Here is a 23,893-nt window from a genome sequence, read left to right on the forward strand (position 1 = left end):
TCACTCAACACATTCTGGAGCTGTGTCTAGCACGTGGGAGGCTACACACCACGCAGGACCCTTGGTCGAGACTCCAAAAGGCGCCTGTTTATTCCTATGGAATATGGACTAGAAAATTGAAAGCCAACATTTCTCAATGTATCCAACAACGCACAATGCAATATGACAATTCCAGACAGTATGGAGTTTCCGTCCTTGTCAATTTGAATCAGGATCTCACGAATACCAAATACCTGCCCTTTGGCTTCACACCATCCAGTCATTGTATTAGATTAGTTATAAAACATTCTAGCAACACTGTCCTTGCATGTTCTTATATTCATATAATCTTCATTGTCAAATTAAAATATTTTACAAAAATATGCAGTAAATGTTACACCGTTATGTGTGTTTAAAGGTTTATTTGATGCAGGACTACAGCATGTAACAGCACACCACTACATTACAAAACTATTACAGTAATTGACAGGACTGTTTGTACTGAAAATTACTGCAGCAGTTTACATTCTAAATCGTTCTGAAACCACCACCTCGTGTCAATAATTTGAAGTCCCATATAATTCCAAGCATTTACTAAGAAATAAAGTAAAAAGATTTTGCAGCAGCATATTTCTATTTGTACGATAACAAATAGGGTTTTGACCCGAAACGTTGACTCTAATTTCTCTCCACGGATGTTGCCTGGCCTGCTGAGTTTTTCCAGCATTTTCTGTTGTTATTTCTATTTGTAGATCAGAGAAGACCCAAGTCACCCTGCTGAGATTGCTACACTTACATGCTAACTGGCTAATGCTAACTGGCTAATACTGAACTAGAAAATTGTTTTAGCATAAATATACATGGTAGGGTTGAGCATTTAGACTTCGGACCCCTCAAAATTACAATTTTATGAATTGCAACTCAGCCTCCAAAGCTCAGGAAATCCAGTCCTATTTGCGGTTATATTTCTTATTCACTGGTTTGTACCATTTGAATTTTAAGAGACTGGAGGTTTGGAAATGGATGTTCTTACCGACGTCGGTGGATCAATTCTAAATCAGAACACCAAGGTCTTTTAACATCAGCAACTTGAGATATAGACAAATTAACGGAACGTGGATTTAAACTTTACATGCAGCCCTCAGGGGCTCCATGGTATGCACCTACATAGCTTACAAAGGCAGAAGCTTAGACACCCTTGCTCTAATCTCTCATAGCAGGTGGGCACATTCTACATCAGACTACCTGGGAACTAGGATGTATTCCATCCCTTTCCCAGAACTGGTAGTAACTCCGACACATCAGCATCAAAACTCGCACAAAAAAATATTTTTGTATTGTTAGAAAACCCATCTCTGTGAAACTCGGATCCTCCCTGCAAAACTTGCAGTTTTCCCGTCTTAGCACAATCTCACTCTCGCTGCCTGCATCCAGTGTGTTTCTATTCTCCATCCTTCTCTCACCAAATCTCTACCACCTTACTATTGTCAGAATCAAAAGTATCACCCTAACTAAATGGCCAATCATACATTAAACTGTCATGGAAACTGAACATCACAAATAAAACAAGAAAAATACAATTTCCTCGTAAGTCACTCCCAGACACCAACACCCAGTAGAGTCTTAATGTCAAACATTTGGTGTGACAGAAAATTGGGCTCTGTCTACATTTATAACAAAAATAACAGAAGAGGTTTGGAGACATCCACATCTGGATGCTCCAAATGTTCAACCTTAGCAGGTGGTAATAAAGGAGCTAACCTAAACGCATGGTAAGATTCACAATCAAACAATCAAACCACACAAATGTCTTCAGGCACTAAGTGGCCAAAGAGAAAACCAATGTAACCTTAAGAGTGATCTCAAAATGTTCAATGTGCTAGGTGCTCAAGATCCACTTTTGTTGGGGATTTAGAAATGAAATTTTGGCCCTTTTCACAGGATTTTTTGAGCATCTAGGATTTTGAAAGAGGTGGCCATTGGAATAGTGGACGCATTGGTTGTCATCTTCCAAAATTCTATAGATCCTGGAACAGTTCCTGCAGATTGGAGGATACCAAATGTAACCCCACTATTTAAGAAAGGAGGGAGAGAAAACAGGGAACTACAGACCTGTTAGCCTCACATCAGTAGTTGGGAAAATGCTGGAATCTATTATAAAGGATGCAATAACTGGGCACTTAGAAACTAATAGTAAGATTGGGCAGAGTCAACATCGATTTATGAAAGGGAAATCCTGATTGATAAACCTATTGGAGTTCTTTCAGGATGTTACTAGTGGAGTAGACAAAGGGGGAACCAGTAGATGTAGTGTATTTGGATTTTCAGAAGGCCTTCGATAAGGTCCCACACAAGAGGTTGGTGAACAAAATTAGGGCACATGGAATTGGGGGTAATATACTAGCATGGATTGAGAATTGGTTAACAGACAGAAAACAAAGAGTCGGGATAAACGGGTCTTTTTCAGGATGGCAGGCTGTGACTAGTGGGGTAACGCAAGGATCGGTGCTTGGGCCCCAGCTATTCACAATCTATATCAATGATTTGGATGAGGGGACTAAATGTAACATTTCCAAATTTGCTGATGATACAAAGCTAGGTGGCAGTGTCAGTTGCGAAGAGGCTTCAAGGGGATCTCGACAGGTTCAGTGAGTGGGCGAGAACATGGCAGATGAAATATAATGTGGATAAATGTGAAGTTATCCACTTTGGTAGAAAAAACAGAAAGGCAGAAGATTTCCTAACTGGTGAAAGATTGGGGAATGCAGATGCTCAAAGGGACCTGGGATGTCCTTGTACATGAGTCACTGAAAGTGAACGTGCAGGTGCAGCAAGCCATTAGGAAGGCAAATGGCTTCATTACAAGAGGATTGGAGTACAGGAGTAAAGAAGTCTTACTCCAATTATATAGGACCTTGGTGAGACTCTCCTTACCTAAGGAAGGATATACTTGCTAAAGAGGGAGTGCAATGAAGGTTCACAAGATTGATTCCTGGGATGGCGGGACTGTCATATGAGAAGAGATTGAGTAAACTAGGCCTGTATTCTCTTGATTTCAGAAGAATGAGGCGGTCTCATTGAAGCATACAAAATTATTACAGGGCTTGATAGGGTGGATGCTGGGAGAATGTTTCCCTTGGCTGGGGAGTCTAGAACCAGGGGCCATAGCCTCAGGATAAAGGGTAGGCCATTCAGGACTGAGATGAGAAGAAATTTCTTCACACAGAGGTTGGTGAATCTTTGGAATTCTCTACCCGAGAGGGCTGTGGAGGCTCAGTCATTGGGTATATTCAAAACAGAAGTCGATAGATTTCTGACTAGCAAGGGCAGCAAGGGATATGGCGATAGGGCCGGTGAATGGAGTTAAGGCAGAAGATCAGCCATGATCTCATTGAATGGCGGAGCAGGCTCCAAGGGCCGAATGGCCTACCGCTGCTCCTATTTCTTATGTTCTTATCTTCCTCCCAATAACATTTGATGCAGAAACTGGAGCCCATACAAAAACATTTTGTACTGATGGAGCAATGTCCGCTTACACTTGAGGTGTACCTCAGAACTCCTTTGGAAAGACTTGCATACAAGCAAGTTGCCTGTGCTAATACAGAGAGGGAGGTCTCTACCTGCATCTCCTACCCTAACTCCACATTCAGTGCTTCTTTCATCTCATCTCTCACTGGTTCATCCCACCTCTTACATAAGGTTTCTGCTTTTGTTTACTAGCCAGGTGAGGGTCAGAGTTGCATTACTCCAATGCTCCTCAGTCTCTAAGTCATCTCCACTAGAGTTGTGAAGGGGTGGAAAGTGTCTGGTAAATTTCTGGAAATTTTCCACGGGAAGTTTAGCGTGGGAATTTTGCCCAAAAAAGCACATGCTAGCATAATATTGTTTTTTTTTGTATTTCATTTTTTCCCCCCACAGGTCCTCTCTTAAAATTACTAAGAGAGATGGAATCTTAATTATTAAGGAAGATCTTAATCAATATATGTTTATCTTCTTACTTGGCTTGTTTTAATAACTACAAGTTTTGTGTGTGACTGTGAACAAATGTGTCCTGATTGGTTGGATGAGCGATTAGCTCCCTCTATTGGTGATGGAAGCATGACCTGTGCACGCACGCGCTACATCACATGGAGCATCAGGAAAAATGTACTCACCCTGTTGCAATCGTGCTGATCGACCGCAGTTCAACACAGAGACGAATGCCCTTTATTTCTCTGCATAGAACAATGCCACGTTTACCGTCGGATGTGTGGAAGCATTTTACCCCAGGTATTAAAGATGGAAAGACTGTGTACATGTGCAAACACTGTACAAAGCCATATGTAAATAATGCCACAAAGATGCAGTGGCATTTATCCAAATGCAACAACTTCACTCAAAGCTCACAGCAGTCAGCCCAGAGTTCCTCTGCTTCCATTCAAGATGATGGTTCACATTCAGCATCAGGCTCCTTATCAGCAGCAACTCCTGGCTCACTTGGAAGGTTCTTTGATACAATGGATAACCATAGCCAGAAGAATGCAGATGAGTGCCTTGCTCGAGCTGTATATGCAACAGGCTCACCCCTCATGCTCACAGCCAATGTGTACTGGAAGAGATTTTTCAATGTTATTCGCCCTGCATACTGTCCTCCCACGCTTTGTCTACTTATTTGCTGGAGGCGGAGTATAACAGAGTCCAAGGAAAGCTCAAACGATAGAGATGGCAGACTGTGTTGCAGTTATCTCAGATGGGTGGTCAAATGTAAGAGGGGAGGGCATCATAAACTACATCGTCTCCACTCCTCTCCCAGTGTTCTTCAAGAACACAGACACGAAGGACAACAAACACACAGGCACATACATTGCTGATGAGCTGAAAGCGATCATCAACGATCTTGGATCACACAAAAGGTCTTTGCAGTAGTTACTGACAATGCTGCGAATATGAAGGCTGCTTGGGCTCAAGTGGAGGCGGCTTTCCCTCATATTACGTCTATTGGGTGCGCAGCTCATGGGCTCAACCTGCTCCTCAAGGACATCATGGGTTTGAGAACCATGGAGACACTGTACAAGAGAGCCAAGCAAGTTGTTAAGTATGTCAGGGGAAAACAGATAGTTGCAGCAACCTACAACTCCAAGCAAACGACAAAGAACAAGAACACCACACTGAAGCTGCCCAGCAACACTAGATGGGGTGGAGTTGTCATAATGTACAACAGCCTTCTGGAGGGTAAGGAGTCACTGCAGAGGATCAGGAGGAGCAATAATGAGTAGAAGACTCAAAGGGACAAAATAAGGACAAATTACAGGCTAAATAAGCTGACGCTCTTTTTATTTTATTTTATTTTAGATGGGTCTTTTTTGTGGGGGTTCAATAAAGTTCAAAATTATAACCTAAATTTCGTTTTGAAAGCCTGTTTTTATATGTATGGAGCAGTATGTCTATTTTGATGACAAAGATAATAAGGGTCAGAGACAAAACCATCAGTGTGCAAAAAAACTCAAAATTCCCATGGAAAGTTTCCTCTTTTAAAAATTCCTGGAATTTTGCAACCCTAATCTCCACCAAATTCAAGGACTGTGTGCCCATCTCACCTCTCAACACAACATTCAACTCTGGTCTACAAAGCAACTGAAAATGGAAAGCTAGAAGGGGACAAGAGAAGATAGTGGAGAAAGGAAACAAGGAAGGGGAAAAGCCAAGGCAAGCAATTGCAAGCCAGCCAGCATGAACCATTGTAATTTTACATTTCCATAATTGAAAATCACATTCAAAAATTACTGTAGAGAGAAAGGCAGCAGTTAACACTTGTATTAAATATCAACAGTTTGGCATTGGAGTCAAAACTTGGGCCATAGTGAGAACTTTTAAGACCATAACCCTTTAGGAAAGCTAGTACCATTTCAATACTCAAGACACAATGCAGTTGTACGCTGCTCCAGTCTTTTACTACTATTTGTACACATCTACAGAAAGTGATTAGTCAGCAAAAACATTATTTTATAACAAACAGCAATCAGATAAACCTACATGAAGATACAATTACATAGCAAAAATAGCACTAAATTCTTAAAACCATTAACAACCAATGATAATCTTGTCTCCTTTTCCTGGATTCTGAACAAGTGTCAGTAAAGTGAATGCATTACAATACAAACAGCAGTAGCACCACTGGTTCACACTTTATATTTCAAACTACAATTTATACATCAAGATAAGATAGAAAACCAGAGAGACCATTTGTGTTTGAAAAGTTACCTGCAAACAGCTCGAGAAGAATCTCCGCTTTACCTCATGACTCACATAGTTAAATGCCACACAATTCACCACTCTAATGCGTGGCAGTATCTATACAGCTCAAGACACCAGCAGCGATATTTCCTAAACAGGCAGAAGCCCACTGAACTCAAACTGAATGTCCCCATTTTACACACATTTCTGGTGATGATGGGATTGGATGGGGTGACAAATCAAAGCCACTTCTCTTTTGGATCAATAGAAAATGCATGATTAGACGATGTATTACCAAGGTTGGTATGTGAAGTCAAGGACTAAATTTGGCCAAGGTGCACAAACAGGACAACGGCAAGCACACATGAATCTCCAAACCAACAGGTGGTTCATTGTCGCAAGGTCAGTAAAACCAACTTGCATCAACACTATACAGAAGTAGATTGGAGGGAATGGGGGAGGGGTGTACCATAACTGGATCCCACAATAAGGAAATGGGTGTTAGCCATTGCTCCACTTTACCCAAGTTGTAGAATTGTGACATGAACACACGATAAATGAATAGCCAATTTGGTCCGAAAGCTATTATTACAAAGCTCTCCGAACGATAAAACAATTCACTCCAAGTAACAGATTTCCATTGTCGCTTATAAGATCTCTGTCTGTGGCCAGTTACAGAATACGTACAAATGGATCTGTAAACAGTGTAAAATCTGAATATAAAAATATAGAATTATTTGAGCAATGGCATCACAGGACTTTAAAAAAAAAAACTCACTTTATTTCAGATGTAATAATGCTACTATATTCCTCAACAGGTCAGCAGAAAATACTGAACTAAATCAATATAGTCCATAATTGCTTGGGCCCTTCCACTGCAACATTCCTGACAGCTTCATAAACACAATTGCTACTGTATTAAGCAGAGAAATTTTAGCCCCTACACATATACAGGTCCTATCAAACGCGAAACAAGATGTTCTGAGTAGCTTCCGTTGTTTGATTATCCTATAATAAATAGGTTCAGTCAGGGTGCTAAATTAGCAGACCTCAGCGGGGTTGACACTATAATATCCCTCAGTGCCCCTGGGCTAAGGAAAGGAAAAGGCAGCCAAGGCTCCTTGTCCTGATCAAACTGCAGTGACTCCTTGGGGAAAGTGTACTTATGTGGGTATTGGGACAGGATCAGGCTGTGATCATCAAGAGATGTGTCACAATTTAAAAGCATTTAAGTTTACTTAGAAACTTCAACCGTCAGAAATTTGCTCATTGTAAACATTTATCTTTTTCTTCTAACTAGCAACCTCTGATCACTACATATAATCCCCCTCTTTTATATTGGAATGTATTAAAACCCACTGGTCACATAATATTTGTGCAAATTTGGTGCTCTGCTATTTGCACCTCTTCCTCTGGTTATTGAACCAGAATTTTCTAGCGTTTCACATTCTGTGGCATTATTCTAGAATAGTCTAGCTGTAGCTTCTTCTAACACAGGTAATTATTTCAACAAAGCTTTCTGGAAAACGCAGTGAGAACCACGCCAGACTGAATAGATTCAGAATTTAATCAATGGTAGGTTCATTTGTTTAAACAATAAAAAGAAAGTTGTGCCAAGCATTCCTTATTTTATATTTTAAAAAGCCACCATTCAATGGGACTTCTGTTTTTTTTCCCCAAAATGCCAATATTCATGTGGCTATTGAGACCCTCGAGTTGGGTCACTCTAATGGTGTGAATTATGGAGAGTGTCCCGAAATGTCCCAGAGGAGTGCCACCTCAAATCAACAATGGGTGCAACTTCAAAAAGGCAGAGGAGTTAATCCAGACTTTCCTGACTCCTACAAACCATGCAGCAGACTAAGGATTCTGTATTAACAACAGAAAATGCTGGAAAAACTCAGCAAGTCAGGCAACATCCGTGGAGAGAAATTTGAGTTGACGTTTCGGGTTTGACCCTTCTTCAAAACTGGAGAGAAAAGGAACTAGATCGAAGGCAGGGCTGCGATCCCAGCTTTACTGTGGTTTCCCAACACTGGGCTTTTAGGCTACATCCACACTACCTGCTGCAGAGCCACCGTCACTGACATCACTAACAGCCCAGCAAAGAGTGACCAAAGTCAACAGTCTCCATGGCAGGAGGAAAATGGACAATTAAGAATAAAAGCACCAATATTTATTCTTATTATAATCTATTATTTTCTTCTATAAAAAGGGGAGGGAGAAGTACGCAAAAAAAAGCTGCATTAATACAAGAGAAATATTCCCATCGTGGAGGCTCCAGCATTTTGATCGTCAAGTTTTAAGTCTATCAAATTCAAGTGCTGTGTCACGTTGTTTTAATGATAGGAGTTGGGTATCTGCATGAACGATGTCTTGTGCCATGTATCTGGAAGTTTTTAAGGTAGATTTTGTTTATGATTTCTTGTCATCTTCAAAATCGTTTTCTGTTAGACAGCACATTGCCAACTTCTGAGTGTGCAAAGAGAAGAGACCTAGAAAAAAAATAATCAATCAACCAACCAGCAGTTTTTAATAGCAGGGTTTGATCTCAATCCCAGAAACATATTAAGTTACTAAATACATAAACTTTGTATCTGCACAGCAAGTATCTTAAAAATAACAAATTGGAACCATTTTCATTTTGGACTAATGGCCCAGAAATTCGGGTCGGGGGCTTCCCGCGGGTGCAAGCCCCTGACCTGCACTTACCTTGCATGCCGGCCGTTGAGCTGTGGGCCCCCGTGGAATTCCGATCCGGAGCCTGGTCCAGCTGCTGGCGCGCAGTGCTTGCGTATCCCAGGGGCGCAGTTAGTTCGATGCGTCCCCTGGGATCACGTGGGCCATGGAGAGCCAATCAGAGCAGGGAATGCTCCATTCATAAGTCTGACAGGAAGTGCTGTCAAACTTAGAAATACTACGGGCCCCAAAACATCACTAAATCTTCAAATAATTTTTTTTTTTTTTTTTAAATCACATTTTTTAAATAAACTATAAATTACATGAAATAACTATTTTAAACAATAATTTAAATTTTTTAATTTTTTTTAATTTTCTAACAGGGCTAAAAATAAACTTACCTTTCTTTAAAGTATTTAAAAATAATAAACCTGTGGAAAAAATGTTTTAATTTTAATTAATTCACCACTTACCTTGTAAAAAGCAGGCCTTACGCCTGCTTTTTACATGTCTAACTTCTGGAGACTTATCCCCCCGGGAAAACCTGTAAAGAAAACCGAAGTTCGATGTGCACGCGCAGCCTCTCCCGCGCACGCGTTCGACCTCTGAACCCCTGCTTTCAGGGGAACGGAAGTGCTGGTTTCCCGCGCATGCGCAGTGCATGCAGGAAACCGGCACTTCCATTGGGCCTACGGGTGAGTACCCCGTGCGTACTCACCCGTGGAGACCCGAATTTCTGGGCCATTATCTTGAAAAAATCAGCCTGCCACATGTAATTCTAACAAATGTGCATCAGGTTCATATTTAAGCAACAAAGAGAGAAAATATCAACAGCAATAGATAAGAGAGAGGGTTGCACCTGGTTAATTATAGGGTTTACTTACAGGATCATACTTGCAGTTTCAAATCTACAGAAGCAGCTTTCTCCAGTTAGTGTGCACACTTTGCTAACCCTCAGCACAGAGGGTCCTTTCATTAACTAATTTGCAATTCAATCACAATGCCTGTGAAAAAGCATTCTGATTGGCTGCATCGTGATGGTGCATAGTTGGATGTGATTCAGGATACCCACACAATACATGAACAATTGATGGGGTAACAACCGACTAGCACCTTGCAGTCAGTCAGAGCTCAGGTAGTGATCAACAGAAGCTGCAAAAAAAACTGACAGTATTGGCTCAAACTGATTAAATAGCAACAATACCGTGCAACAACAACTTACATTTATATAGGATCTTTAATGTAGTAAAAACATCCCAAGGCACTTCACAGGAGCGTTGTCAAACAAAATTTAACACCGAGCTACATAAAGAGATATTAGGAGAGGTGACCAAAAGCTTGGTCAAAGAGGTAGGATTTAAAGAGCATCTTAAAGAAGGAGCGAGAGGTAGAGGTGGAGAGGTTTAGGGAGGGAATTTCAGAGCTTAGGACTTGGGTGGCTGAAGGCACGGCCGCCAATGGTGGAGTGATGAAAATCGGAGATGCACAAGAGGTCAGAATTGGAGGAGCTCAGAGATCTCAGAGGGTTGTAGGGCTGGAGAAGGTTAAAGAGATAGGGAGGGGCGAGGCCTTGGAGGGATTTGAAAACAAGGATGAGAATTTTAAACTCGAGGCTTTGCCAGACTGGGAGTCAATGTAGGTCTGCGAGCACAGGGGTGATGAGCCAACGGGACTTGGTGCAAGTTATGATATGGACAGCAGAGTTTTGGATGAGCTCAAGTTCATGGAGGGTGAAGGGTGGGAGACCTGTCAGGTGAGCACTGGATAGTCGAGTCTAGAGGTAACAAAGGCATGGCGGAGAATGAATGGGCCTAAAGTCTCTGGAGTTTAGAAAAATGAGAGGTGATCGCATTGAAAAGTCTAAACTTCTTAGACAGCTTGACAGGGTAGATGCGGAGAGGCGGTTCCCCTGGCTGGAGAGTATAGAACTAGAGGTTATAATCTCAGGAAAAGGGGGCAGCCATTTAGGACTGAGATGAGGAGACATTTCTTCACAGAGGGTTGTGAATCTTTGGAATTCTCTACCCCAGAGGACTGTGGAGGCTCAGTCGTTGAATATATTCAAGACAGAGATCGACAGATTTTTGGACATTAAGGCCGCGATTTTCTCAGTGGAGGCGGCTTTGATGTTCGGCGAGTTCCATTCCCGCTGCCGCTTTCAGCCGCCCAGGGATTAAGATTTTCCCTTAAGTGGCCTGATTAAGGTCTCTGGGCCGGGTAGCGCGCACAATCAGTGGGTTGCTGCTCGCCTCTGCTGATGTCTGTCAACCAGCTGTATTTAAGGGACCCAACCTTTCCTGCTACTTCTCGGTGTACCACTTGTGAAAATGACTGCTACAAGAGCCAAGGCCTCTCCCCGATTTGATGATGACTCCCTCCATGCTCTTGTGAAGGGAGTGAGAGAGCGCCAAGAGGTACTGTTCCCCTCATCCGGATGGAGGAAGCCTCCCCAGCAAAGCAAAGCAGCCTGGCTGCAAATTGCTGAGGAGGTGAGCGCCAGGTCTTTGTGTGGTCGCACCTGGGTTCAGTGCAGGAAAAGGATCAATGATCTGCCACGTTCAGCAAAAGTGAGTATAACATCATACTTACCTTCAATCTGCTCCCCATCTCCTCTCATCACCAGCAGTCTGCATTGTCAACCTACTGCTGCACATTCCAATTTACCCTTACATCCCTTGCACCCTTAACTATCACTCTCTCTCTATGTACAGAATCACTTGACTATTCTACTATGCACCCCTCACACTCACTGTTATGCAATACCAACAACTAACAACGCACAGGGAGGGCCCTTGGTATTGGCACCTCATTCCATCTTTGTCTCTCTCTAAGCATCTATGTTATAGATTCTCTACACTCACTCCATATTCTCACCCAAACTCCACTTGTGTCCCTCATTGCAGGAAAAGAAAGCCCACAATAAGAGGGAGAGGACCAGGACAGGAGGAGGGCCACCTTGGATTGCCCACTTGACCACCGCTGAGGAGGCTGCTCTGGACATCGTCGGAGGTGCTGAGGATCTGGAAGTGGGGGACGGTCAGACGGGTGCAGTAGAGCAAGCTGGTGACAGAATAGATTTGCAGCCCTCTCATTTACATTGCATGAGTAACTGATAACTCAATCTGTATGACCATCAGATGCCATATGACCATCTGCACAAGTCGATGTGCCTGCTACGTTAATATCACATGTCTAACTCATGCCTTTACTCCCCCACAGGACCATCGAGAGCCCCCCTCCCCACTGTCCAGGAGGAAGAGCCGAAGACTCCTCAGAGGAAGCTGCAACCTCTGAGGGCGCAGTGTCAGCAGAATTGAGCGCACCCAACACCAGCAGAGATACGCACACCTTGGTGGGCCCTTCGCGAGATAGAGTAATGTTGTCACCTGGTGTATCACAGCTCACAAGTGAGCATCAGCAGATGGTGGAGACAGAGACAGCAGTGGAGAGTCCTCGTCAGAGGACGTAGGGCGCTCCTAGCTCTGCTCAGCTGCATGTGGACCCTGTGCCTCTGGGGCCATCCAGAAAGAGAGCGGTGCTGGAACTCCAGGAACAAGTGCAGGAGTCTCTGACAGGTTTTGCATCCAGGGTAACTGCAAGTGTGGAGTGGATGGAACAGTCCATCTCTAACATGAGCACTGCCATTGTGGAAGCAATGGCGCATGAACGTTCCGCCATGGAGAGGGTGGCAACCGCCATGGAGGACATAATTTGCCAGACTAACGAAAAAATGGTCACTCTTCAAAATAGATTGTCTGCTATGAAGGAGAGATGGACATTTATTGAGAAGAGACACCAAAGGTTCATGGACGTCCTTGTTATGAGGACTGTCAGTACAGAGACGGGTCCTCATGGCCCCCCTGATGTGCAGCAAGGTGCTGTCCAGCCACTTGCTAGCACTGAAGTGCGGCTGACTCATGAGGGGGATGTTGGTGGCAAGCAACAAGGAAGTGTGGGCTCCTCTCCAAGTGCTCACACTCGCATGCCACTGCGAAGCCCTCGGTCAGAACCCCACCAGATTCCTCACCCAACTGAGATGGCCGTCTCAGCCCCTGCACAGCTGCAGGAGGCGCAGACACCCTTGGCTAGCGAGTACTGTAGGGTTCCACCTGATCTGTCGAGGCCTCTGAATCGCATTTTGAGCAAGCCGATGGTTTGCTCGATGATGGCTCTGGTCGAAATGTGGCAGTCATTGTAGCGTTCCTCAGCTTCGTTTAATGGCCTCCTCAACGGAGTCATTAGCCACGTCTTCAGGGGCTAGCCCCGGTCTCCAAGTAGCCATCTGGAAAGTTGGGTTGGCGGATTGAAGAGCTGAGGCACAGTAGACTGCTGCAGGATGAACGAGTCATGGCAACTGCCAGGGAACTCGCGCAAACATGCATAATGTTCTTCCTGTGGTTACATACCAGCTGGACGTTAAGGGAATGGAAGCCCTTGTGGTTGACAAATACAGCTGGGTTGTAATCGGGTGCCCTAATGGCCACATGTGAGCAGTCTACGACGCCCTGCACCCTTGGCAAGCCTGCCATCTTTGCAAAGCCAACCACACGCGTGGTAACACTTGCTTGATCCGTGGAGAAGTGGATGTAATTGTGCGCCTTTGCAAAGAGGGCATCGGTAAACTGTGTGATGCAAATGTGTGTAGCCGATTGGGAAATGCCGCTGATGTCTGCTGATGATCCCTGGAAGGACCCCGAAGCATAAAAATTGAGGGCGGTGGTGACATTGACAGCCACTGGTAAGGGGTGTCCACCCGCTCCTCGGGGCTCCAGGTGTTGCTGCAGCATTGTGTAGATGTCACCCACTACCTCTTGCGAAAGTCTCAGCCTCCTTTGGCACTGCTGCTCAGTCAGGTTGAGGAAGCTCATTCTCGGCCTGTAAACCCGGTGTTGGGGGTATCACCTGCAGCGAGGTGCAGCCCTGCGCTGACGCCCTCTGCCCTGTACAGCATCAGGTGGCTGAGGAGAAGGTTGGCGCTCCTGTTGTTGGTGCTGCTGCTGTGCCTGGTTCTGCTGCTGCTGCGGCTGCTCTTCCTCCGAATCGGAGGACCAGGATCAGAGGGTATAAATGGTTCCCATGCTGCTGGTATATATTGCAGTTGAGGACTAAAAGTTATAAGTGCTCAGTAAATGTGGGGAGAGGGTTTTCCAAGGAGGTCACAGTGCAAATGGATCTCAGCTTCACCACTTACAAGCTCAGTTGACCTGCAAAACGTGTTCCAACACCTCAAAAAACAAAGTTTTGTCATCTGAAAGTCAGCCATGTTAGAGGTCCACTTTTATGCTGGAGCTGCAGCTGTCAAGAAGTCAGGTACTTGCTGAACCCGACGCAATATGCTGGTGTGTTTTGCGAATGGCATGGAACACGCTGAAAATGTATTAAAATGGCAAGACCCTGCTAAAATCAGATTATGTAGGCAATTAACAAGCTGTTAACTGCCTGAAGTGCCTCTCCCGCCGCTTGGTGCCAGGTCCGATCGGGACTCCCAGAGCCGGCACTTGGCAAAGTTGTGTGGAGGCGGGTTGACGGCGGGGGTCGGAATCCGCCATCAATCAAAACGATTTTAACCTCTGACCCGCCTCCAAACCCGCCCTCTGAGCCCCAGCAAAATCGCGGCCTAAGGGAATCAAGGGATATGGGAATTTGGCGGGAAAGTGGACTTGAGGGAGAAGATCAACCATGATCTTATTGAATGGCGGAGCAGGCTCGAGGGCCCGTAAGGTCTATTTCTGCTCCTAGTTCCTATGCGTCAGGGTTTCAGCAGATGAGCTTGTACTACTTCTTCTCTTCTTAGGCAGTCCCTTGGAACCGAGGATGACTTGCTTCCACACTAAAAATTAGTTCTCAGGTGACTGATGAGTCCAATGCGGGACCTACAGTCTCTGTCACAGGTGGGCAGACGGTGGTTGAAGGGGCGGGTGGGGTGCTTGGGTTGACGTGCGCTCCTTCCGCTGTTTGCACTTGGCTTCTGCTTGCTCCCGGCGATGAGACTCGAGGTGTTCGGCGCCTTCCCGGATGCTTCTCGTCCACTTTGTGCAGTCTTGGGCCAGGGATTCCCAAGTGTTGGTGGGGCTTTTGCACTTTTTCCAAGGAGGCTGTGAGGGTGTCCTTGAAGCATTTCCTCTGCCCACCTGGGGCTCTCTTGCCATGTCGGAGCTCCGAGTAGAGCGCTTGTTTTGGGAGTCTTGTATCGGGCATGCGGACGATGTGGCCCGTCCATCGGAGCTGATCGAGTGTGGTCAAAGCTTCGATGCTGGGGATGATGGCCTGAGCAAGAACACTGATGTTGGTGTGCCTATCTTGCCAATGGATTTGCAGGATCTTGCGGAGGCAGCGTTGGTGGTAGCTCTCCAGTGCTTTGAGGTGCATGCTGTACATGGTCCATGTCTCTGAAGCATACAGGAGGGCGGGTATCATTGCTGCTCTGTAGACCACGAGCTTGGTGCTGGGTTTGAGGCTCTGGTCTTCAAACACTCTCTTCCTCAGGCGACCGAAGGCTGCACTGGCACACTGAAGGCGGCGTTGAACTTAGTCATCGATGTCTGCCCTTGTTGACAGTAGGCTCCCGAGGTATGGAAAGTGGTCCACGTTGTCCAAGGCCTCGTTGTGGACTTTGATAAGCGGGGGGCAGTACTGTGTGGTGGGGGCAGGTTGGTAGAGGACCTTTGTCTTACGGATGTTTAGTGTAAGGCCCATGCTCTCGTATACTTCGGTGAAGGTGTTGACGATGGTTTGGAGTTCAACCTCCGAGTGTGCGCAGACGCAAGCGTCGTCTGCGTACTATAATTCAATGACAGAGGGTGGGACGACCTTGGATCTGGACTGGAGGTGACGGAGGTTGAACAGTTTCCCATTTGTTCTGTAGATTAGCTCCACTCCAGTGGGGAGCTTACGAGGGTGAAATGAAGCATTGCAGCAAGGAAGATCGAGAAGAGCGTTGGTGCGATGACACAGCCTTGCTTGACCCTGGTCCGTATGGGAATTGGGTCTGTGGTGGATCCATTGGTCAGGATCACAGCTTGCATGTCATCGTGAAGCAGGCGGAGAATGGTGACAAACTTTTGAGGGCAGCCGAATTTGAGGAGGACACTCCATAATCCCTCACGATTGACAGTGTCGAAGGCCTTTGTGAGGTCAAAGAAGGCTGTGTACAGCGGTTGGTGCTGTTCCCTGCATTTCTCTTGTAATTGACGCGCGGTGAAGATCATGTCCATTGTGCCCCTTATTGGGCAGAATCCACATTGCGAATCTGGGAGGAGCTGGTCGGCCACTGGGAGGATTCTTGTGATGACTTTCTCTGTGGCAGACAGCAGGGAAACTCCTCTGTAATTACCACAATCAGACTCGTCACCTTTCTTGAAGATGATCACAATTACAGCATCTCTGAAATCCCCTGGCATCCCCTCTCCTCCTTCCAAATAAGAGAAAAGAGTTCATGTATTCGTGCCAATAGTGCTTCTCCGCCATGCTTTAGTGCCTCGGTGGGGATTCCATCTGCTCCTGAGGCCTTGTTGTTCTTCAGTTGTTGGATGGCCTTTTCAACCTCATGCCGGGCTGGGGTTGTGCGGAGATGGTGGCGGATAGCATGCTGTGGGATGGAGTTGAGGACACTCGCATCGAAGACAGAGTCTCGGTTAAGGAGATCTTTGAAGTGGTCCCTCCAGCGGGCACTGACTGCCTCTCTGTCCTTGATGAGTACCTCTCCATTCTTGGCCCGCAATGGGGTGGGACCTATGGTGCTTGGGCTGTAGGTGGTCTTGACTGCGCTAAAGAATCCACGCACGTCGTGGTTGTCGGCTAGCTGCTGGATCTCCTGCGCTTTCTCCACCCACCATCTGTTCTTTAGGTCGCGAGTTTTTTGTTGGAACTCAGCCTTCAGGCGTCTGTAGAGCTGCTTTCTTGCTCTCGAGTTGTGTTGCTGTTTCCAGATCAGAGATGCCTTGCGCTTGCAGCTCATTAGCTCCTGGATCTCCTACTTGTTCTCGTCGAACCAGTCTTGGTGTTTCCTGGTCGAGTGACCGAGTGTCCCTTCACAGGTGCTGATTATGGAGGCCTTGAGTGCAGACCAGGCGCTGTGGACACTCCGTGTCTCTGAATCACTGGGAGTCGTTAGGTTGGCTGTGAAGTGCAGGCTGAATAGGGCTTTTTTTAGCAGGGTCTTTGAGTGCTCCAGCGTTGATTTTCCTGCGGCATTGTTTCTGCTGCCACCGCTGTTTTGGGGCTACATTGATGGAGATGAAAGAGCGGATTAGGCGGTGGTCTGTCCAGCAGTCGTCAGCTCCTGTCATGGCGCAGGTGATGCGGACGTCCTTGCGGTCTCTCGCTTGGACGATGACGTGGTCCAGCAGATGCCAGTGCTTGGAGCGAGGGTGTTGCCATGAAGCCTTGTACTTGTCTCTCCGACGGAGCAAGGTGTTGGTTATGACAATGCCATGTTCTAAGCATTTTGTCAGGAGGAAGGTACCGTTGGAGTTGGCTTTCCCTACCCCCTCTCTGCCGATCACACCTCCCCAGAGGTCTGTGTCCTTTCCAACTCTGGCGTTAAAATCGCCAAGGAGGATGAGCTTGTCACCCGTTGGGAATTGGGACAGGGATTGTGTCGTCTGTGGCTTCCGGTGTTGGGGTGTACGCACTGGTTCTGGGCTAGGGTGAACCGAAGAGTCATGAGGCATTCGTTTATTCCGCAAGGGGAGTCTCTGTGACGTCCAACTAGCTAATTTTTTATGGGGAAGCCTACCCCATGGAGGCGGCGTTCTTCTTCAGGTTTGCCTTTCCAGAAGGTGTAACCACCGCCTTGCTCCTTGAGCTGGCCTTCCCCTGCCCGCCGGGTCTCGCTTAGGGCGGTGATGTCTATGTCGAAATGTCTGAGCTCCCGGGCAACAATAGCAGTACGGCGTTCCGGTCTGTCGCTGTTGGGGTTGTCCATGAGGGTCCTGACATTCCAGGTCCCGAACTTCATTTTAAAGGGTGGAAGATGCCTGTGCGTGAATTCTTTTAACGTGGGGTGGCCGTTGCACACCAGCTACCACACGGGCTTGACAGAGCAAGGTCTTGGTCCAATGGCAAGGGGATCCAAGACGACTGGAGACCAGGCTCTGCTACATCAACCTAGCACATAGAGAAACTGAGGGACTTACCCGTGACTTCATCCTTCAGATTAGCACTCAATCTGAATTCCTCAGTACTGTATTATTGGTAACCATCCACTACTAAATATTACACACACACACAGAAAAGTGCACTATTTTAAAACAGACATTACACATTAAAATTTGGAATCATAGTGCACAATAACCTGAGTTCATTAGTAATGACATACAACTTAAACTTAAAGATACCCATTCCCACACACATTCCAAAAGCTCCATTACCCAACCATGTCAGATTCTCCCAATCAGGCTACACAATAGCAAAATGAGAGTTTACGAAGCACATTAGACACAAGACTTCCTACTACGTGGACACGAGAAGCAGTAATCATCTGTGGAACTTACCTAGTAGTTTTTCAAGACACTTGGGTCGCTTCTCAGGGGGGAGGTAAACACAGAAAAAGTAGACTGGAGCTCCCGAGAGTGCGACTGCAATCCCAATTAGGGAGTTAATGGTGTCGCTGTAGAGGGGCATCACCACGAGAAACAAGCTGCACAGGCAGTACACAATTGGGAAAAACAAGCTGAGCTGGAAAATAAATTACAAGTGATTAAATTTTAAATGATAGCTAAAGAAAAAGATGCACACTATGTATTTTATATTATATATCTCTTAACAAGTACTGCTTTATCTAATTTTTTTTTGCTTTGTGTCCCTTTTCCAAAAAAAATCATTAATTTCCCCCATGCAATTCTTCACATCATCAATTTCACACTGATGCGCCATCAATTACTCAAAAGACTGAAGTTGAGCGAGTAACAATCAGGCTTTTATTAACTAAAGAATGAAGGTCTTGTCTCGAGTGGTCGACCCGTCCAGAATACTAAGGGACTGGGAGGTAGTCACTTATATACCTGGAATAGTGGGAGGAGTCAGCCGAGGCATGTCCAGACCTGTACCTAGTGGAATACACATACAGACACAGACAGGTATGACAGTGGTTTACCACATTCACCCCTTGTTTAAAAATGAGTCCGGCGGGGTGAAGTGTATTTAAAAGTTCGTGTATTGGAGTCTCTCCGGAGGTCTTGTCTGCCGCTGTGATCGACGTGGCGACGGCAGGGGTGGTGGAGCTTCCGGCGTCGCGTCCCGTGTAGGCTGGGGCCCTGGAGTGTAGTCCTCATGGGTGACGGTCCAAGGCGAGCCGGCTGCTGGGGTTGGATATCGGGTCGTGGGGGGGGGTGGTAATGGGTAGTGGGTTACAGCGGTCCCCGAGGGTGCGAGGTCTCGTATGGAGACTGTGTCCTCCCGCCCGTCCGGGTACGCAATGTAAGCGTACTGGGGGTTGGCGTGGAGGAGGTCGACCCTCTCGACCAGGGGGTCCGTTTTATTGGCCCTCACGTGTCTTCTCAGTAGTACCGGCCCTGGGGACGTCAGCCATGGCGGTAACGATGTCCCCGATGTGGACTTCCTTGGGAAGACAAACATTTTCTCGTGAGGGGTGGCATTGGTGGCAGTGCAGAGCAGTGACCGAATCGAGTGGAGCGCATCGGGGAGCACCTCCTGCCAGCGGGAGGTCGGAAGGCCCCTAGACTTTAAGGCTAGTAGGGCGGCCTTCCAAACTGTTGCATTCTCTCTTTCCACCTGTCCGTTCCCCCGGGGGTTGTAACTGGTGGTCCTGCTTGTGGCTATACCCCTAGCGAGCAGGTACTGGCGGAGTTCGTCGCTCATAAACGACGAGCCCCGGTCGCTATGGATATAGCTGGGGAAACCGAACAGGGTGAAGAGGCTGTTCAGAGATTTAATGACCGTGGCACTGGTCATGTCCGAGCAGGGGATAGCGAACGGGAAACGGGAGTACTCATCAATGATGTTGAGGAAGTACACATTGCGGTCGGAGGAGGGGAGAGGCCCTTTAAAATCGACGCTCAGGCGTTCGAAAGGGCGAGTGGCTTTTATCAGGTGGGCTCTGTCTGGTCTATAAAAGTGCGGTTTGCACTCAGCGCAGACTTGGCAGTTCTTGGTCATGGTCCTGACCTCCTCAATGGAGTAAGGCAGGTTGCGGGCCTTGATGAAGTGGAAGAACCTGGTGACCCCCGGGTGGCAGAGGTCATTGTGGAGGGCCCTCAGCCTATCGATCTGCGCGCTGGCGCAGGTGCCACGCGATAGGGCATCTGGGGGTTCATTGAGCTTCCCAGGCCGGTACAAGATCTCGTAATTGTAGGTGGAAAGTTCGATTCTCCACCTCAAGATCTTGTCATTTTTGATTTTGCCCCTCTGCTTGTTGTTGAACATAAAAGCAACTGAACGCTGGTCAGTGAGCAGGGTAAATCGTTTTCCGGCCAGGTAGTGCCTCCAATGACGCACAGCCTCCACGATAGCCTGGGCCTCCTTCTCGACCGCGGAGTGTCTGGTCTCCGGGCCCTGGAGGGTTCGTGAGAAGAATGCCACAGGTCTCCCCGCCTGATTAAGGGTGGCGGCCAGAGCGAAGTCGGACGCATCGCTTTCCACCTGGAAGGGGATGGATTCGTCCACTGCGTGCATGGTGGCTTTGGCAATGTCTTCCTTGATACGGTGGAAGGCTAAGCGGGCCTCTGCCGTCACGGGAAAAGAGGTGGACTTGATCAGCGGACGGGCTTTGTCTGCATAGTAGGGGACCCACTGAGCGTAGTAGGAAAAAAACCCTAGGCACCTCTTCAGAGCTTTTAGGCAGTGGGGCAGTGGGAGTTCCATAAGGGGACGCATCCGGTCCGGGTCGGGACCGATGACCCCGTGTTCTACAACACAGCCAAGGATGGCGAGGCGGTCTGTGCGGAATATGCACTTCTCCTTGTTATATGTCAGGTTCAGGAGTTGGGCGGTGCGGAGGAATTTCTCGAGGTTTGCGTCATGGTCCTGCAAGTCATGGCCGCAGATGGTCACATTATCTAGGTAAGGGAAAGTGGCCTGCAGCTCGTTTTGATCGACCATCCGGTCCATCTCCCTTTGGAAGACGGAGACCCCGTTGGTAACGCCGAAGGGAACCCTAAGGAAGTGATAGAGGCGGCCGTTTGCCTCAAAAGCAGTATACTGGCGGTCTTCAGGGCTGATGGGGAGCTGGTGGTACGCTGATTTCAGGTCAATGGTCGAAAAGACGCGGTACTGCGCGATCTGGTTGACCATGTCAGCTATGCGGGGGAGTGGGTAGGCGTCCAGCAGGGTGTAGCGGTTTATTGTTTGGCTGTAGTCGATGACCAGGCGTTGTTTCTCGCCGGTCTTAACGACCACAACCTGGGCTCGCCAGGGGCTGGAGCTGCCCTCAATAATCCCCTCCTTCAGGAGCCGTTCCACTTCGGTTTTGATGAAAACCCTGTCCCCGGCACTGTATCGCCTGCTCTTTGTGGCGATGGGCTTACAGTCAGGGGTGAGGTTAGCAAACAGTGGGGGGGGTGGGACTCTGAGTGTGGAGAGGTTGCATCTAGTGCGCGGCGGGCAATTTGGAGGCTGCTGGCTGCGGACTGTGAGTGGGGGGAGGGGGCCACCGTACGCCATCGTAACGCTTTTGAGGTGGCACTGGAAATCCAACCCCAGTAGAACGGCAGCGCAGAGGTCGGGCAGGACCAGGAGTTTAAAATTATTGAACACAGTCCCGTCTACTACTAGTGTCACCACGCAGTAGCCGCCAATGTCCGCTGACTGGGACTCGGAGGCCATAGAAATCCGCTGGTGCGCAGGCAGGACTGGGAGAGAGCAACGCCGCACCGTGTCGGGGTGGATGAAGCTCTCTGTGCTCCCGGAGTCAAAAAGGCAGTTTATTGCATGGCCGTTTACCTTAACGTCCATTTTGGACCGAGCTAACTGGTGCGGTCTCGTTTGGTCCAGCGTCACAGAGGCCAGCGTAGGGGTCGGTGTGTCGCTGCGAGTATCAGATGGGTGGGGGTTGGCGGTCTGCTGCGTCCCGGCTGGTGTCCAAGATGGCGGCGCCCATGATTCCCATGTGGCTGGAGTCGTCCAAGATGGCTGCTGCTGCGGTGGTTCGCACATGGCTGGGGAGGCCCAAGATGGCGGCTCGCACGGCCCACACGCGGCGCTGCTGGCGTTCGGGGTGGCTTTGGCCTTGCAGACGCTGGCGTAGTGTCCCTTTTTCCCGCAGCCCGAGCAGGTTGCATTCTTCGCCGGGCAGCGCACTCTGGGGTGTTTGGCCTGGCCACAGAAGTAGCATTTCTGGCCTTGGGATACTGCTGTCTGGCTTTGGGACACTGCTGCGGCAGTTGGGCCGTTGTTGGGCTGTGGCTGGGGTGGCACGGTGCTATGGGGCTGTCCTACCGTGTCCCAGGTTGTCGTTCCCCGCGGCGTCCACGGTGCAGAGGAGTAGGCATCCATGCCCCGGAAGGCTGCGTCCAGCGTTAGTGCGATGTCGGAGGCTTTGTCGAGGGTGAGGTCACTCTGCTCCAGCAGTCGCTGTCGGGTGTAGTTGGACCTGTGGCCCGCTACGAAGGCATCCCGGATCAGTTCCTCCGTGTACTTAGTGGGCGTTACCGCCTTACACCCACAGGCCCGGCCAAGCACGGACAGTGCTTGGAGGTATTCCTCAGTCGATTCCCCAGGTTGTTGCTTGCGACTCCCCAGAAGGTGCCTAGCGTATACTTCGTTCACAGGGCGCGTGTACTGGGTCTTGAGGAGCTGGAGGGCGGCTGTGTACGAGGTCGCGTCCCGGATGACTGAGTACACTCGGTGGTTCACCTTGGAGATCAGGACAGACAGTTTGTCCGCATCCGTTTCGACCGCAGTGGAGGCAGTCAGGAATGTCTCGAAGCACGTGAGCCAGTGAGCAAACTTGGTGGAAGCGTCCGCTTCCCGACTGTCCAGGTCCAGGCATGCTGGTGTGAGGATCTTCTCCATTATAAAAAATTTAGTTAATAAAATTGATGCGCCATCAATTACTCAAAAGACTGAAGTTGAGCGAGTAACAATCAGGCTTTTATTAACTAAAGAATGAAGGTCTTGTCTCGAGTGGTCGACCCGTCCAGAATACTAAGGGACTGGGAGGTAGTCACTTATATACCTGGAATAGTGGGAGGAGTCAGCCGAGGCATGTCCAGACCTGTACCTAGTGGAATACACATACAGACACAGACAGGTATGACAGTGGTTTACCACACACACGGTCCTTTTATTTTAAATGACCAATAAGCAACTAACTCTTAAAGTCACAAAATAACCTGAGATTTTAGTAAGAACTCCCATTTATACAGTGCCTTATGTCCTCAAGAAATCCCAGTGTTTCACATCACTGAAGTGTAGTCGTTGCCACTAAGTGCAGCTGCCATTTCTACACAGCAAGATCTCACTAACATCAAATGAGATGAATGACCAGTTATTTTATTTTTGGTGATGTTGGTCAAATGAGGAAAATTGGCCAGGTCATTGAAGAAGAGCAGGGAAGTTCTGCCAAACAGTGTCATGGGAGCAAGTTATTATCTTAATGGCAAGAAACTGGAAAGTACTGTAGTACAAAGGGATCTGGGGGTCCTGGTGCACGAAACTCAAAAAGTTAGTATGCAGGTGCAGCAAGTGATCAAGAAGGCCAATGGAATGTTGGCTTTTATTGCTAGGGGGATGGAATATAAAAACAGGGAGGTATTGCTGCAGTTGTACAAGGTATTGGTGAGACCGCACCTGGAATACTGCATACAGTTTTGGTGTCCATACTTAAGAAAAGACATACTTGCTCTCGAGTCAGTACAAAGAAGGTTCACTCGGTTAATCCCGGGGATGAGGGGGTGGTCATATGAGGAGAGGTTGAGTAGATTGGGACTCTACTCATTGGAGTTCAGAAGAATGAGAGGCGATCTTATTGAAACATATAAGATTGTGAAGGGGCTTGATCGGGTGGATGCGGTGAGGATGTTCCCAATGATGGGTGAAACTAGAACTAGGGGGCATAATCTTA

The 23,893-nt window shown here is 47.6% G+C and overlaps 1 protein-coding gene across 1 annotated transcript in view; it reads right to left on the minus strand.

The window, feature by feature from the left end:
• Window positions 1-6,960: 6,960 nt before the first annotated feature.
• LOC147117675 (Y+L amino acid transporter 2-like) overlaps window positions 6,961-23,893 on the minus strand; it is a 91,433-nt gene continuing 74,500 nt past the window's right edge. The window contains exons 8-9 of the mRNA XM_085988867.1: window positions 18,366-18,549; window positions 6,961-8,687 (exon numbers count right to left, since the gene is read on the minus strand). Of these exons, the coding sequence (XP_085844993.1) occupies window positions 8,608-8,687; window positions 18,366-18,549 (264 nt within the window). The 3' untranslated portion in view covers window positions 6,961-8,607. The remainder of the gene's footprint in view (window positions 8,688-18,365; window positions 18,550-23,893) is intronic.

The sequence above is a fragment of the Somniosus microcephalus genome, chromosome 5 (assembly GCF_052327205.1).
Source record: "Somniosus microcephalus isolate GS21.2 chromosome 5, FLI_Smic_1.0, whole genome shotgun sequence".
NCBI classification, from domain to species: domain Eukaryota; kingdom Metazoa; phylum Chordata; class Chondrichthyes; order Squaliformes; family Somniosidae; genus Somniosus; species Somniosus microcephalus.